Source organism: Oryctolagus cuniculus, chromosome 12 (genome assembly GCF_051225735.1).
Source record: "Oryctolagus cuniculus isolate XC-2025 breed Fujian yellow rabbit chromosome 12, ASM5122573v1, whole genome shotgun sequence".
NCBI lineage: Eukaryota > Metazoa > Chordata > Mammalia > Lagomorpha > Leporidae > Oryctolagus > Oryctolagus cuniculus.
The window spans coordinates 78,316,512-78,334,415 of NC_142878.1; the positions used below are offsets into that span (position 1 = coordinate 78,316,512).

Below are 17,904 nucleotides of genomic sequence, written 5' to 3' on the forward strand. Positions count from 1 at the left end.
CAGAGTGGACAGTGAGAGAGAGAGACAGAGACATTGGTTCACCCTCCAATGGCCACCGCGGCCGGCGCACCACGCTGATCCAAAGCCAGGAGCCAGGAGCCAGGTGCTTTTCCTGGTCTCCCATGGGGTGCAGGGCCCAAGCACTTGGGCCATCCTCCACTGCACTCCCTGGCCACAGCAGAGAGCTGGCCTGGAAGAGGGGCAACCGGGACAGAATCCAGTGCCCCGACCGGGACTAGAACCCGGTGTGCCGGCGCCGCAAGGTGGAGGATTAGCCTAGTGAGCCGCGGCGCCGGCCAAGCCACCACTTATGACATTAGCATCTCGTATCTGAGTGCTGGTTCAAGTCCTGGCTGCTCTGCCTACAATCCAGCTCCCTGCTAAGACACCTGGGAAACCAGTGGAAGACAGTACAAGTACTTGGGACCCCACTACCCAGATGGAGTTCCTGGCTCCACGATCAGCCTTGTCTAGCCCTAGCTTTTGCAGCCATTTTGGGAAAGTGAATCAGCAAACGAAGACCTCTTTCTCTCCCTCTCTGTAACTACGTTTCAGATAAATAAATACATCTTTAAATACAAACAAAACAGTGTCATGTAAGCATGTACTTCACCAACAGGACTCACTCTTCCAGAAAATTAAATTTTTTACAGTACCTTTTGGGGCAAGATTTCTGGATGCCACATTCCTAGTAAGACTTTTATGTTTTAATTTTTTCCTTTCTTCTTCAGTTTGTTTCTCTTGACATAATTTGTCAGGTATCTGAATTCGTTTTTTTTCTTCAGCTTTTCTTTGGCTTTCTTTCCAGGCTTCCAATTCTTCAGTTGCTTTTTTCCGTTCATTTTCTTTAATACTTTCTATTTTTTTTCTCTCTTCTTCTTCAATCTGTAAAAGTTGCAATTACCAAATAATTTAAAGCATATAAAAAGCAGCATTCTTATCTTAAATAAGAAATTCATCATAATTATTCTTACCTCTAATCTCTTATAACTGCATTTTAACAACAGCTAGTAAATAAATAATTAAAATGGGGAAATTAAATGATTTAGTCAAATGACTACTGATTTGGGGCCATGGAACACGGGTGTTAGTCCCAGATCTACCAAAGACTATTGAATATGATCTTGGGCAATCATTTTCTCTAGCCTCAGCTTACTTAAATGTAAAATTTGCAGGGGGAATGGAACATTCGCTTAGACGATATTATCTAAGGGTCTGATGAAACAAGAACATTATCAAGACCCTGGCACCCTACTTTGGAATGCCAGTTCCAGTCCTAGCTCCTCTGCTTCTGATACAGCTCCCTGTAAACGCTCTCGGGAAGGCAGCAAATGATGGCCCAAGTGCCACTCCTGTGGTGTCCCCGATGAGTTCCTGGCTCCTCCTGGCTGTGGCCTGACACAGCTCCAGCTGTTGCAGCCATTTGAGTAGTGAATCAACAGATGATGTGTCTCTCCCTCTCTCTCTTGCCACTCTGCTTTCCAAGTAAATAAATACATCCTAAAAAGAATTTATCACTCTAAAAAGTAGGCCAGTTCTCTAAAATCACACACATACACGAGCATACATGTGCTTGCCTTTTCTCAGGACTAAAGCTGTGCCAACTCTCACCTGAGAAGAGAGGGAACAGTAGGCAGGGAAACAGGAAAGATGGTAGAGAAACTGCCTGATAGGTGCAAACACTTGATCTCTTAACCCTGCTGCTATGCTTGCATTAGTAGTGCTTTAACATTTTCACATGCCAGATTAATCTGAAAGTAAGTTTTTTGTTTGTTTGTTTGTTTTTGACAGGCAGAGTAGACAGTGAGAGAGAGAGACAGAAAGGTCTTCCTTTTGCCATTGGTTCACCCTCCAATGGCCACCGTGGCCGGCACGCTGCGGCCAGTGCACCGCGCTGATCCGATGGCAGGAGCCAGGTACTTATCCTGGTATCCCATGCGGGTGCAGGGTCCAAGGACCTGGGCCATCCTCCACTGCACTCCCTGGCCACAGCACAGAGCTGGCCTGGAAGAGGGGCAACCGGGACAGAATCCAGCGCCCCGACCGGGACTAGAACCTGGTGTGCCAGCACTGCGGGCCGAGCATTAGCCTATTGAGCCGCAGCGCCGGCCTGAAAGTATTATCTTGTGCAGAAAAACGGCCGCTTTTCTCCCTTTTGCAAACTTCCTCACATGGACAAGAAATAAAAACAGTGAAATTCAATAATTAGTTGGTTTATTATGATTGAATCTATGTATGTGACTTCCCTATGGAACGAAAAATGTCACGTCTCCTATAGAAAGGCAAAATGATGTGCTATTCAGTACAGTCACTAGTCACATGTGGGTAATTAAGAACTTCAAATGTGGCTACTGTGACTGAGGAAATGAATTTTTTGTGACTGTTGTAAATTTTCTTGAAAGGCAAAGAGAGATCGATCATCCACTGGTTCACTCCCCAAAAAGACAATAATAGTCAGGGCTGACGCCAGGAGCCCAAGTCCTTAGGTCATCTTCAGCTGCCTCCCAGGATGCCATTCGTAGGACGCTGGACTGGAAGATGGAATGTGGGCCTCTCAAGCCACAGCCTAACTTGCTGAGCCATAATGCCCAACCTTTAATTTACATTGAAATAGTAAACATGGGCTTTATTTATTTATTTATTTACTTACTTACTTATTTTGCCAACACATGGGAGGCCTGGATTCCTCTCCCAGTACCGAGTTTTAGCCTCGGCCCACGCCTGGCCATTGCAGGATATGAGAGTGAATCAGCACATGGGTGCTCAATTTCATTTTTTTTTTTTTTTTCAAAATATTTTAAAAATTTGAAAAGCAAAGTTAGAGAGAGAGTGAGAGAGAGAGAGATCTTCTATCTATTGGTTCACTCCCCAAATGGCTGCAACAGCCAGGGCTGGGCCAGGCCAAAGCCAGGAGACAGGAACTTCTTCCAGATCTCCCATGCAGGTGCAGGGTCCAAAGCTCTTGGGCCATCCTCCACTGTTTTCCCAGTCACACTAATTAGCAAGGAGCTGGATGGGAAGAGGAGCAGCCAGGACTCAAATTGGTGCCCATATGGGATGCCAGCATTGCAGGCGGCAGCTTCACCCATCACACTACCATGCCAGCCCCAGATACTCTCTTTTTCTTTTCTCTCTTATCCCTCCCTCCCTCTCTTCCCCCCACAAATAAACACACAAAAATGTGTAATACTAAGTTTTGGGGCAGGCACTGTGGTTCAGCGAGTTAACGCCCTGGCCTGAAGCGCTGGCATCCCATATGGGTTCCTGGCTCCTGGCTTCGGAATGGCCCAGTTCCGGCCGGTGCGGCCAATTGCGGAGTGAACCATTGGACGGACGACCTTTCTCTCTCTGCCTCTCCTTTCTCTGTGTAACTCTGACTTTCAAATAAGTAAATTAAAAAAAAAAAAAAAACACTAAGTGTTAATTATGGAGATTTAATTGCTATTCTTTTAACTGTAATAATAGAAAAGTTCTGGTATTGTAGCCAAGATGTAGTTAAGAAAACTGCATCTATCATTTTAACTTAAAATAAGCATATTAGAAATGCAGAAATTGTCTACCTCTTTGGGGAGTAATTCAGGCACCAAGCAAGGTTTCACAGAGCAGGTGACAGAACTAACTACAGAGAAGACAGAAATCACACAAAGCTTATGATACAAGATAGAGATCCTATGTATCAAAAGTAAAACGGTGTTGAGGGAAAAAACAAAGCACTCTCCTTTTCTATAGTCTGACAACACTTCATACTTGACTTTTGGTCAACCAAATGCTAGATTTTTTTCTACACCAACCAATTCTCTGCTACCAGCTGAGTGTCCTATAATCCAATCTGATGCAGACATTATCTATGTGGGATAAGAATCAGATCACACAGGTAAAGGGCTCATTCTCACAAGACTGCCTCTATTCACGTGCAAATCAAAATCCAGGCTTCTGGTACTCTGACCTTCTAGCTATAAATCAGGGGTTCCCATCATGCAACCCAATTGTTTGTTAAAATGGCTCTCAGGACTCAGAGAAACATTTCACTTAGGTTTACTCATTTATTGCAAAAAGATAAAATTCAGGAACAAGCAGTCAGAAGAAATGCCACAGGGCAAGGTTGGAGGAACAAGCACTGCCCTTCCGGCCTCTCTAGGAGTGCTACCCGCCACGCCTTCAGCAGCCCAGAAGTTCTCCATCATGTAGGTACAATCAACTACTAATGCAGTCTCCAGCCCCTCTCCATTCACAAAGGATGAGGGTTGGGGCTGAAAGTTCCTGGCTTCTAATTGTGGTTTGGTCTTCCTGGTGACAGTCCCCATGCAGGAGCCCAGAAGGAGTCCATCACTCAGGAAAACCTCAGGGATTGGCTGCTCCTTGTCAGGAACTGGGGTCAAAAACCACTAGGCAGACCCCCATGTGCATGACTCAGGAAATTAAAACATTCTAGTTCTGTGCCAGGAACTAGGAGCAAAGACCAAAGATACAGTTTTAATTACTTCACAGAAAGACAACTGTTAAATCCTTGAAGGTCTTGTCTTTTTGTGCTTTTATGTGTGAGATTTATTTGTAAGGCAGAGTTACGGGGAGGCAGGGGGTGGGAGAAATTTTTCCATCCACTAGTTCACTCCCCAAATGACAACATTGACTGGGACTGGGCCAGTCCAAAGTCAAGAGCCTGAAACTCCAGCTGGGTCTCCCACTTGCGTGCAAGGGTAATCTTCCACTGCTTTCTCAGGTGCATTAGCAGGGAGCTGGTTTGGAAGATTAGAAGTGGAGCAGCTGGGACTCACACAGGTGCCCATATAGGATCCCAGTATCACAGGCAGCAGCGTAATCCACTGTGCCACAACACTGGCTCTTTTGAATGTCTTTTCTAAAAATTCATCTATTTAACACAGGAAACATATCACTTAAACAAGAAATATACAGTAATAGAAAAAATCAGAAGGTTAAAATAGAATACATGTATTTTAAAGAACTGAAATGTAAGTGCTTTGTACTGCTAAAAAGACCCCATATGTTATATGTCTAATACAGACAGCAAATATAAGAACTGGAGAATAGGGAACAGTTCCTAAGGCAAATTTTTACAGATTTATTTATTTGAAAGGCAGAGTTAGAGAGAGAAGGAGAGAGAGAGAGATTCTTTCATCTTGCTGGTTCACTCCCCACATGACTGCAACAGTTGGAGCTAGGCTGATCTGAAGCCAGGAGCTTTTTCCAGGTCTCCCACGTGGGTGTAGGGGCCCACGGACTTAAGTCACCTTCCACTGCTTTCCCAAGCAATAGCAGAGAGCTGTACTGGAAGTAGAGCAGCCGGGACTCGAACTGGCGCCCATAGGGAATGCTGGCATGGCAGCTTGTGCAGGCCAGCAGCACCAGTTGAACAGAAATTGAAGGGGGGGCGTGGGAATGAAAAGAGGGACAAGGGCGCAGAGAATGGAGCCAAGACAAATGAACTGATCAAGGCTCGTTTATTCCAGCGTCTCAGAGATATTTATACATAACCAGCTGCAGCTCAAGGCAACACAGAAGTTAACAACACATGCAAGCAACTTATCGGGCTTTCTGCAACAGTCATAACATAGTTAATTTTAACAGAGTGCATCCTCCTTCAACATGGGAGTACGTGACTTCCTCATCCCAGGAATTCCACAAGCCAAGACTGACCTTGTCTATGACTTGTCTATGGGCTGCCTACAGCAGCTTAACACACTGTGCCACAATGATCCATTCTTTTTAAGATTTACTTATTTATTTGAAAGGTAGAGTTTCAGACAGGGTGGGTTACAGAGAGAGAGGTCTTCCATCCACTGGTTCACTCCCAAATGGCTGCAATGGCTTGAACTGGCCGATCTGAAGCCAGGAGCCTGGAGCTTCTTCCAGGTCTCCCATACAGGTACAGGGACCCAAGGACTTGGGCTATCTTCCACTGCTTTCCCAGGTCATAGCAGAGATCTGGATCAGAAGTGGAACAGCCGAGACTTGAACTGGTATCCATATGGGATGCCAGCACTGCAGGCTGCAGCTTTACCTGTTAAGCCACAGCATTGGCCCCCACAACAACCTGTTCTTAACTCAGAAGCATGTTGTTCAGTCTCCATGTATTTGTATAATTTCTTAAGGTTCTGTGTTGTTGATTTTCACTTTCATTCCATTGTGGTCAGAAAAGAAACATGGTATGATTTCAATTAAGAATTTGTTTAAACTTGGTTTGTGACATAATACATGGTCTATTCTTAAGAATGTCCCATATATTAATAAAAAGAATGCTTACTCTGTAGTTGTTCCATGGAATGTTCCATAAACTTCTGTTAAGTCCATTTGGTCTATAGTGTAGTTTAACTCTGATGCTTCTTTGTTGATATTTTGTGTAGATCAATTACCCATTGATAAAAGTAGGTTGTTAAGGCTGGTGCCATGGCTCACTAGGCTAATCCTCCACCTGTGGCACCAGCACCCTGGGTTTTAGTCCTAGATGGGGCACCGGATTCTGTCCCAGTTGCTCCTCTTCCAGTCCAGCTCTCTGCTGTGGCCCGGGAAGGCAGTGGAGGATGGCCCGAGTGCTTGGGCCCTGCACCCGCGTGGGAGACCAGGAGGAAGCACCTGGCTCCTGGCTTCAGATCAGCGCAGCTGATTATATGGGAGCTTATCTCTCCGTTTAGATCAATTAATGTTTGTTTTATGAATCTGGCTGCTCTGGCCTTAGTATACTTACATTTACAATCATCATATCTTCTTGTTGAATCTTGTTGAATCAATCCCTTGATCATGTAGTGATCATCTTTGTCTTTTTTTTTTAACAGTTTTTGTCTTAAAGCCTATTTGTCTGATATCAATACAGCTATTTCTACTTACTTTTGGTTTCCATTTACGTGGAGTATCTTCTCCCATTCTTTCACTTTGTGCGTATACTGGTGAAATGAGTTTGTTGTGGCTCTTTTTTCCATGCATTCAGCCAATTTGTACCTTTTAATATTTATTCTAGATTTAACAATTTTGCCACATTTATTTAAATACTTTTTCTTGAAAGGGATTTTTTTTAAAAGATTTTATTTATGGTATTTGAGAGTAGAGTTATAGACAGTGAGAGGGAGAGGGAGAGGGAGAGGGAAAGGTCCTCCATCTGCTGGTTCACTCCCCAAATGACTGCAATGGCCAGCGCTGAGCTGATCCAAAGCCAGGAGCCAGGAGCTTCTTTGAGGTCTCCATCGCGGGTGCAGGGGCCCAAGCACTTGGGCTATCTTCTGCTGCTTTCCCAGACCATAGCAGAGAGCTAGATTGGAAGTGGAGCAGCTAGGACTAGAACCTTTGACCATATGGGATGCAGGCACCGCAGGCAGAGGATTAACCTACTGCACCACAGTGCTGGCCCCTTGAAAGGATATTAAAATCACATAACACAGATTCATGACAAGGATCAACTGAGGTTTAATTCAGGAAGACAATATATACATATATATATATATATATATATATATTTTTTTTTTTTTTGACAGGCAGAGTAGACCGAGAGAGAGAGACAGAGCGAAAGGTCTTCCTTTTGCCGTTGGTTCACCCTCCAATGGTTGCCACGGCTGGCGCGTTGCGGCCTGCGCCCTGCGCTGATCCAAAGGCAGGAGCCAGGTACTTCTCCTGGTCTCCCATGGGGTGCAGGGCCCAAGCACTTGGGCCATCCTCCACTGCACTCCCTGGCCACAGCAGAGAGCTGGCCTGGAAGAGGGGCAACCGGGCCGGGACTAGAACCCGGTGTGCTGGTGCCGCAAGGCAGAGGATTAGCCTAGTGAGCCGCGGCACCGGCCCAAAGACAATATTTTAACTGTATAATAGCATGGAATCCACACGTTGAATTTCTACATGAAAGAAAACTTATGGAGTTTGTCTTTTTGTGTCTGGATTAGAATACTGATCTCCAGTTTCATCCATTTTGCTGAAAATGTCAATTTAACTTTTTTATGGCTAATATTTCATATTCATATATATGTAAATACAGATACACCGTATTTTCTTCATCCTCAGCAGATGGATCTCCAGGTGGATTCCATACCTTTGCTGTTATGAACTGGGCTGCAATTAACATGGGAGTGCAGGCATCTCTTTCATGTGCTTACTTCATTGCTTTCAGATATATTCCCAGAAGTGGGATAGCTGGATCATAGTTTTTGGAGGGATCTCCACACCGTTTTCCATAATAGTTGTACTAATTCTAATTTGCATTCCAATGAACAGTGTTTTAGGGTTCCCTTTTCTCCACATTCTAGCCAGCACTTGTTTTGATTTTTAGATAACAGCCATTTTAACTGGAGTGATACCTCATCGATGGCTAGTGATCCTGAGCAGTTTTTCATGTGCTTGTTGGCTATCAGGACATCTTCTTTTGAAAAATGTCTACTCATATCATTTTCCCACTTCTTAAGTGGATTGTTTTATTGTTGAATTTCCTGAGCTCCTTATATATTCAGGATAGTAATCCTTTTTCAGATGCATACTTAGTAAATATCTTCACCCATTCTGTCCATTGTCTCTATTTCGTTAACTGTTTCATTTAAAAAATTATTTTGTTTATGAAAGGCAGAGTTACAGAGAGAGGGAGATATAGATATATATATAGAGAGAGAGAGAGAGAGAAAGAGAGAACGAGCGAGCAAGCAAGAGACAGATCTTCCAATTGTTGGTTCACTCCCAAAATGGCCACAATGGCCAGCGCTGTGCAAGAATGAAGCCAGGAGCCTGGAACTCCTTCTGGGTCTCCCAAGTGAGTACAAGGGTCCAAGACTTGGCCCATCTTCCACTGCTTTCCCAGGCATATTAGCAGGGAGCTGGATCAGAAGTGGAGCAGCCAGCCAGGACTTGTATTTCCTCCCATATGGGATGCCAGATTGCAGGCAGCAGCTTAAACCCACGCACCACAATGCCAGCCCATTACTTCCTTTGCTTTGCAGAAACTTCTCCGTTAGAGGTAATCGCAGGTGTCTATTTTTGCTCTTATTGCATGTACTTTGGGGTTTCATCCAACAAAACATTGTTAAGCCAGTGTCTTAGAGTGTTTCCCTTGTTTTCCTTGAATAGTTTGATAGCTTCAGTTCATATATTTAGGTCCATTTGGGGTTAGTTTTTATATGGGATGTAAGATAGAGGAAATGTTTCAAAATTCTGCATGTGAGAATTCAATTTTTCCCACACTAATTGAAAAGATTGTTCCTTCTCCATGGAATGTTTTCAGCACTATTTTTCAAAGGTAATTTGGTTGTAGATGTTGATTTATTTCTAAAGTTTCTATTCTGTTCCACTGACTTATATGTCTATTTTTATCATAGTACCAAGCTCTTTTGGTTATAACAGTCCTCAGGTATGGCTTGAAAAATAAAAACAAATCTGGAGACATCAATACCAGATTTCAAGATTGCTTTGGCTATTTGGATCTTTTGTTTTTCCATTATGAATTTCAGGATTGTTTTTGTTAGTTCTGTGAAGAGTATAATTAGTATCTTCATAGAGGGTAATCTAATCTGAAAACTGCTTTGTATGGTATAGACATTTTGATAATCTTTCAATTTCTGAACACGGAACGTTTTTTCCTTTTGGATATATGTCTTTTTATATTTACTTTATTGGAGAATTTAGTCAATTAAAAGGTGATTAATGATAACTAATGGCTCAGTATTGTAGTTTTTTTTTAAGATTTTTTTCTTCTTAGTTTGAATATCCTTGGTTCTTGTTCTGGTTTTATACCTCAAGTATTGAAGCTTCAAGTCATGACAGTAGTCAGCTTTCTTTGTTTCCACATGTAGGACACCTTTAATGATCTTTGCTGTGAGGCTATTCTAGTCACGGTAAATTCTTCCAGTTTTTGTTTTTTCTTGTAAGTTTTTATTTCTCCTTCATTCATGAAATATACCTTCTCTGGGTAAAGTATTCTTGGCTTGCAGTTCTTTTCTTTCTAAACTTGGAAGTTATCATTCTATTCCCTCCTGGTCCATAAGGTTTCAGATGAAAAATCTCCCAATAATCCAATGAGGATTCCCTTAAAAATAACTTGACACTTTTCTATTGCAAATTTTAGCATTTTCTCTTTCTATTGTAATTTTGAGAGTTTGACTATAGCGTGCAATGGTGAGGATCTTTTCTAGTCACATCTATTTGGGGTCCTATTGGCCTCTTGTACTTGAATGTTCACATCTTTTTCCAGCTGAGAAATTTTCAATCATTTTCTAAAAATTTATTTAAAGATATTAGAAAGAGAAAGGGAGAGACAGAGAAAAAAAAAGTCTTCCATCTGCTGGTTCACTCCCCAAATCGCCACAATGGCCAGGGCTTGACCAGGCCAAAGCTAGGAAAATAGAACTCCATCCGGGTCACCCATGTGACCCAAGCACTTGGGTCACCTTCTGCTGCCTTCCCAGGTTTTGTAAAGTTGGCTTTGAAGCAGAGCAGCTGGGACTCAAACAAGCACTCTGATACATAATGCTGGCATCACAGTGGCAGCCTAGCCTGCTACCACAGTACCAGTCCTTCAACTATTATTTCAATGAATAGGTTTTGTGTGCCTTTCTTTTCCTCCTCTTTGGGAATATGTACTACATGAATATTCATTTAATGGTGTCCCAAAAGTCATAAATGCTATCTTCACTTTCCTTATCTTTTTGTCTGACTGGGATATTTCTTTTTGTTAAGATTTATTTTAGTTGAAAGGTGGAGTTACAGAGAAGGAGAGGCAGAGGCAGAGAGAGATCTTCCATCCATTGGTTCATTCCCCAAATGGCCACAATGGCTGGAGCTTGGCCAGTCTGAAGCCAGGAGCTTCTTCCGGGTCTCCCATGTAGGTGCAGGGGCCCAAGCTTTTGAGCCATCTACACTGCTTTCCCAGGCACATTAGTAGGGAGCTGGATCAGAAGTGGAGCAGGCAGGACCCAAACTGGCACCCATATGGGATGCTGTCACTGCAGGCAGGGGATTAACCCACTACGCCACAGTGCCAGCCCAATGGGATATTTCAAAAGAAAGGTTTTAAGAGTTCAGATGGAATTCTTTCTTCTGCTTGATCTAGTCTGTTTTTAATCTTTTAAACAGTACTTTTCGGGCTGGCACTGTAGTGTAGTGGGTGGAGCCACTGCCTGCAGTGCCAGCGTCCTGTATGGGTGCCAGTTCAAGACCTGGCTGCTCCACTTGTGATCTGGCTCTCTGCTGTGGCCTCAGAGGGCAGTGGAGCCTGGCCCAGGTGCTCAGGCCCCTGCACCTTCGTTGGAGACCCGGAGGAGGCTCCTGGCTTCTGGCTTCTGATTGGCCCAGCTCACCTGTTGTGGCCATTTGGGGAGTGAACCAATGGATGAAGAATTCTCTCTGCAGGTTTTTTTTTTTTTTTTTTTTTGACAGGTAGAGTTATAGACAGTGAGAGAGAGAGACAGAGAGAAAGGTCTTCCTTCTATTGGGTCACTCCCCAAATGGCCACTAAGGCCGGCGCTGCGCCGATCCGAAGCCAGGAGCCAGGTGCTTCCTCCTGGTTTCCCATGTGGGTGCAGGGCCCAAGCACTTGGCCATCCTCCACCACCTTTCCCGGCCACAGCAGAGAGCTGGACTGGAAGAGGAGCAAGCGGGACTAGAACCCGGCGCCCATAAGGGATGCCGGCACTGTAGGCAGAGGATTAACCAAGTGAGCCATGGTGCCAGCCCCTCTAACTCTCAAATAAATAAATCTTTTTTAAAAAAGAACAGTACTTTCTATCTGACTTTTTGAGTTTATCTCTAAAATTCATTTTGTTATCATTGTTGCTCAAAATCTCTGACTTTGCTGAATTTCATTAACATCAAACAACTTTCAAATAAATAAATAAACCATTTTTTAAAAAGAACAGTACTTTCTGACTTTTGAGTTCATCTCTAAAACTCGTTTTGTTATCATTGTTGTTCAAAATCTGACTTTGTTGAATTTCTTATCAACATCAAGCATTGGTTTCCGAACTTCATTTAACTGTCTATTTATAACCATTCTTTATTTAAAGATTTATTTTTTAAAGATTTATTTTATTTATTTGAAAGAATTGCACAGAGAGGTAGAGACAGAGAAGTCTTCCATCCGCTGATTCATTCCCCAAATGGCTGCAACTACTGCAGCTAGGCTCACCCGAAGCCAGGAACCAGGAGCTTCTTCTGGGTTGCCCACATGGGTGCAGAGGCCCAAGGACCTGGGCCATCTTCTACTCCTTTCCCAGGCCATAGCAGAGAGCCAGATTGGAAGTAGAGCAGCCAGGACTCAAACCAGTGCCCATATGGGATGCCAGTACCGCACACGGCGGCTTTACCTGTTACACCACAGCACTGGCCCCAGCCATTCTTTTGCTTTTTAAAGATTTATTTTATTTACTGGAAAGTCAGAACACCAGAGAGAGAAGGCAAGATACAGAGAGAGGCCTTCCATCCATTGGTTCACTCTCCAAAAGGCCACAACTGCCTAGAGCCCAGAACTCCATCCATATTGGTGGCAGGGGCACAAGCACTTGGGCTATCTCCTGCTGCACTGCCAGGCACTTTAGCAGGAAGCTGGATCAGAAGTAGAGCTGCTGCGACTTGAACCAGTGCTTCAATATGGAATGCTGAAAGCATAAACAGTGGCTTAACCTGCTCCACCACAATGCCAACCCCTCTATTGCTGCTTGCTTTCTTTGTTTTTAAAAATTTATTGATTTACTTGAAAGGCAGAATGACAGAGAGAGATATATTCCATGTTTTGGTTCTCTCCACAGATTCCCTCAATGGCCAGGGCTAAGGCCAGTTTGAAGCCAAGAGCTGGCAAGTCCATCGAGGTCTCCTATGTGGGTGAAAGAAATCCAAGTACTTGGGCCATCAGCACATCAGCAGGACGCTGGATCAGAAGCATGGAGTACTCAGGACCTGAACCAGGCACACCAATATGGGATACAGGCATCCCAAGCAGTGGCTTAACTTGCTGAGTCACATCATCCACCTTGCTATTGCCCTTTTTTTTTTTTTTTTTTTTTTTTTTGGACAGGCAGAGTGGACAGTGAGACAGTGAGAGACAGAGAGAAAGGTCTTCCTTTGCCATTGGTTCACCCTCCAATGGCCGCCGCGGCTGGCGCACTGCACTTCTCCTGGTCTCCCATGGGGTGCAGGGCCCAAGCACTTGGGCCATCCTCCAGTGCACTCCCTGGCCACAGCAGTGAGCTGGCCTGGAAGAGGGGCAACCGGGACAGAATCCGGCACCCCGACCAGGACTAGAACCCAGTGTGCCGGCGCCACAAGGCGGAGAATTAGCCTATTGAGCCGCGGCGCCAGCCCGCTATTACTTCTTTAAGGACTTTTTCTGAAGATGTGTCTTCTGACATCAGTTTAGTAAGCTACTACGGCTTTAATTTGAGATGGATTCCATGGTGTAGTCTCCTCACGCATTCTTTCATTGTCATAAGGGGTATTAGTGGGTTATGAAGCTGCTGGCTCCTTCAGCTTGGCCCAACTCCAGCCGTTGCAGTCATCTGGGGAGTAAACCAGTGGATGGAAGCTCTCTCTCTCCCTTTCTGTAATTCTGCCTTTAAAATAAATAAATCTTTTTAAAAAACCACAAATGTATATCTGGCATAACAAGGCATTGTTCTTTTTAAATTCTTATTTATTTATTTATTTATTTATTATTTTTAAATTTATTTAAAAGGAAGAGTTATAGAGAGAGGAGGAAAGACAGAGAGAGAGATCTTATATCCACTGGTTCACTCTCCCATGGCAACAATGGCTGGCGCTGAATCAGGCCGAAGCCAGGGGCCTAGAGTTTCTTCCAGGTCTCCCACATGGGTGCAGGGGCCCAAGCACTTGGGCCACCCTCTGCTGCTTTCTCAGGTACATTAGCAGGGAGCTGGATTGGAAGTAGAGCAGCCAGGTCTTGAACACGCACCCTTATGAGATGCCAGCATCACAGGAGGAGGATTAACCTGCTAGACCACAGGGCTGGCCCCCAGCACTGTTCTTTTTAAGCCAGTATAATTTATGAATTATATGAAAAAGTTATAAATAAAAGATCTTATTTGTAAGTTTACATATTTGTATCTCTACATATTTTCACAATCCTGTTGTGTCTATTTATATATACACTATCGTAATAAATTTACTTATAACTTTAATCTAGGAAATATTAAAATTATTACTATTTCAATCAAATAGAGCCTTCCTAACATCTATGATATCAGGAAATTAAAGAAAAAGGATTGCAGCTGGCTGGCGCCGCGGCTCAATAGGCTAATCCTCCACCTTGCGGCACCGGCACACCGGGTTCTAGTCCCGGTCGGGGTGCCGGATTCTGTCCCAGTTGCCCCTCTTCCAGGCCAGCTCTCTGCTGTGGCCCGGAAGTGCAGTGGAAGATGGCCCCATCCTTGGGCCCTGCACCACATGGGAGACCAGGAGAAGCACCTGGCTCCTGCCTTCGGATCAGCGCAATGTGCCGGCCACGGCGGCTACTGGAGGGTGAACCAACGGAAAAAAGGAAAACCTTTCTCTCTCTCTCACTGTCCACTCTGTCAAAAAATAAAAATAAAAATAAAAAAAAGAAAAAGGATTGCAGCTATGGGAAGTGAACAGACAGATGGAAGATTTCTCTCTGTCTTTCCCTCTCTCTGTCACCCTGCCTTTCTTTTTTTATGTTAAGTACTGTTAGTGCTTTTATATATCAGTTGTATGATCTTTACTTTTTTTAGTTTTTAACGGGTTCAATACAGTTCACAGCTATATTTCTGAGAATACAATGATATGGCCTTTCTCCCATCCTCTCTCTCCCTTTACTTGAGATAAAATCTTTAATTCACACTGCAGTGAAGAGCTTAATGCTCCTGTCACCCTGCCTTTCAAACAAATAAGTCAATAAAGCATTTTTAAAATATTTATTTATTTGAAAGGCAATGTTTACAGAGGTGAGGGAGAGACAGAGAGATCGTCCATCTGCTGGTTCACTCCCCCAAATGGTCGCAAGGTCCAGAGCTGGACCAGCCAAAGCCAGGAGCCAGGAGCTCTTTCCAGGTCTCCTCTATAAGTGGCAGGGATCCAAAAACTTAGGCCATCTTCCCCTGCTTTTCTCTGCCCATCAGCAGAGAGCTCGGTCTGAAGTGGAGCAGTCAGGGGCTGAACCGGCGCCCATATGGGCTTTCGTCACAGGCAACGGCTTTACTCACTAAGGCACAATGCTGGCCCCAATAAATCCTTTTTTAAGAAGAAGAAAAACAATATAATCTCAGTACTCTACAAATATCAGTTGAGAGGTCAGCATTGTGGGGCAGTGAATTAAGCTGCCACCTATGATGCCAGCGTCTCATATGAGTTCTGGCTCAAGCCTTCGCAGCTCCACTTCCAACCCAGCTCCTTTCTAATGTGCCTGGGAAAAGCAGTAGAAGATGGTCCAAGTGTTTAGGACTCGGCCACCACGTGGGAGACCTGGATGATGCTCCTGGCTCCTGGCTTCCATCTGATCCAGCCTCAGCTGTTGCAGCCATCTGTGGAGTGAACCAGAGACAGATCTCTCTCTCTCTCACTCACCCTCTCTCTTTTGCTTTTAACTCTGCCTTGCAAATATATAAATAAATAAATTTTTTTTGAGACCTGCTGTATGTTTCTACTTTTTTATTTTGTTTTTATAAAGATTTATTTTTATTTATTTGAAAGAGTTACACAGAGAGAGAAGAGGCAGAGAGGTCTTCGATCCATTGATTCACTCCTCAATTGGCTGCAATGGCCAGAGCTGCACTGCTCTGAAGCCAGGAGCCTGGAGTTTCTTCCAGGTCTCCCATGTGGGTGCAGGGGCCCAAGGACTTGGGCCATCTTCTACTGCTTTCCCAGGCCATAAAGAGAGCAGGATCGGAAGTGGAGCAGCCGGGACTTGAACTGGTGCCCAAATGGGATGCCAGCACTGCAGGTGGCAGCTTTACCCACTATGCCATAGCTCTACCCCCCCCCCTTTAAAAAAAAAAAAAGACCTGGAACCTCCATCTGAGGCCACAATAGCTGGGCCAGGCGAAAGCCAGGAGCCAAGAGCTTCATTCAGGTCTCCCAGTTAGGTGCAGGGGCCCAAGCACTTGAGCCATCCTCTATTGCTCTCCTAGGTTCATTATCAGGGAGCTGTCCAGAAGTGGAGTGGCCAGGACCATATGGAATGCTGGCATCACAGGCAGCATCTTTACCCACCCCAAATAAGTAAATCTTAAACAAAAATAAAAATATCAGTTGAAACTAGGAATAAAATAACAAAAATATCTTAATTTGATAAAAAGACCTATACAATTTGACACTTACAGTAAAACAGAAATATTGACAGCAAAGTCACTAAGGTAAGAATGGATACAGTCTATTTTACTACTGTTTACAATCTATGTAACATAAGTTTAGAAACAAGAAATATAAATACCCACTACAAGGAGAAAGAACTGCCACCAAATAATGGTATCTAAAAGAACCAAAACAACAAGCTGACAAACTATCAGAACTCCAAAGTTCAGCAAGATAGTCACATACAAGATCAACTTACACAAACTTGTAACACCAAAGGAACTTTCCTATAAACTTAGAATAATCAGTTAGAAACTGCAATGCAGGGGCCAGCGCTATGGCATAGCCAGTAAATGCCGGTAATGCCTGCAATGCCAGTATCCCATATGGGCAATGGTTCAAGTCCCAGCTGCTCCACCTCTGACTGAACTCTCTGCTATGGCCTGGGAAGATGGCCCAAGTGCTTGGGCCCCTGCACCTGCATGGGAGACCTGAAGAAGCTCCTGACTTTGTGGATCGCTGCAGCTCCGGCCATTGCAGCTATCTGGGGAATGAACCAGTGGATGGAAGACCTCTCTCTCTGCCTCTGCCTCTCTGTAACCCTGCCTTTCAAATAAATAAATAAATCTTAAAAGAAAAAACTGCAATGGAAAAAAACAATTTCACTAGTAACTGCTGAGAAAACTTTAAGAATAGTTTAACAAAATATCAACAAGTCAAGTCCTTTTGCTGAGGGACATAAAGTAAATCCACATAAATGTAGATAAAATATCCTCATGGGAAATTGTAAACATGCCAAAGCTCTGCCAATTAATTTATATTCAGTGTAAACCCAATCAAAATACCAAGAAGACTTCATAGGGAGCTTGATAAATTAATGGAAAATTCATCGACAAAATACAAAATGTGCAGGTTTTATGAAGACATGAAGAGACTGGCAATTCCCCTGCACAAATATCAAAGATAACACTGGATAAAATGATCAAAACAACCACTTCACGGCACTGGAACTCAATCAGAAGAAGGCAAATAGAAAAGTGTTCATTCTAGAAAAAAAAAAGTGCTTCCAGCCACCCACTTCTAGGTAGTGTGACGAGCCTTGCAGTTTTACCACCATGAAGCTGGCTGGAAGAACCCAGAGCGTTGGTGGCAAAAAGGGAGGACACATTTCTGGGTGGGGCAGTGAAAATCCAAGGCTTTGGTGGGCCAAAGTGGCAGTCTTGGTTGTAAATGAATGGGGAAAATTTGCAGCTGAGGCTGAGGTTGAAGTCCTAGTCAGGATGAGGGCACAATTAGTCAGAATTCAAGGGAAAGATTATATACACAGGAGAGCCAGGAATGCACGGTGAGCTCCCTGCAGAACATTTAAGGCTCTCTCGCAAACAACGGAAGCAGCAGCACTGAAATGACATGCTGAATCAAAGGGCCACTGGAAAAGAAAAATAAGCCACTAAGTTTATATCTAGGAAAACTATTCTTCACAAGCGAAGGCAAAATAAATGCATTCCAAACACATGAAAACAGAGAACCTGCTGATAGCAGACCTACACTGTAAGATACATTAAAAAGAGACACATTCTGGGTTCTAGTCCCGGTTGGGGTGCCGGATCCTGCCCCAGTTGCCCCTCTTCCAGGCCAGCTCTCTGCTGTGGCCCGGGAGTGCAG

General features: G+C 43.9%; 1 protein-coding gene across 4 annotated transcripts in view; it reads right to left on the reverse strand.

Annotated features, from left to right (window-relative positions):
* Nucleotides 1–17,904, reverse strand: part of DNAAF4 (dynein axonemal assembly factor 4) — a 64,253-nt gene that overhangs the window by 27,052 nt on the left and 19,297 nt on the right. For all 4 annotated transcript variants that reach the window (XM_089310389.1, XM_089310386.1, XM_089310387.1 and 1 more), the window contains one exon: nt 657–885. In XM_089310389.1, the coding sequence (XP_089166515.1) occupies nt 657–885 (229 nt within the window). The remainder of the gene's footprint in view (nt 1–656; nt 886–17,904) is intronic.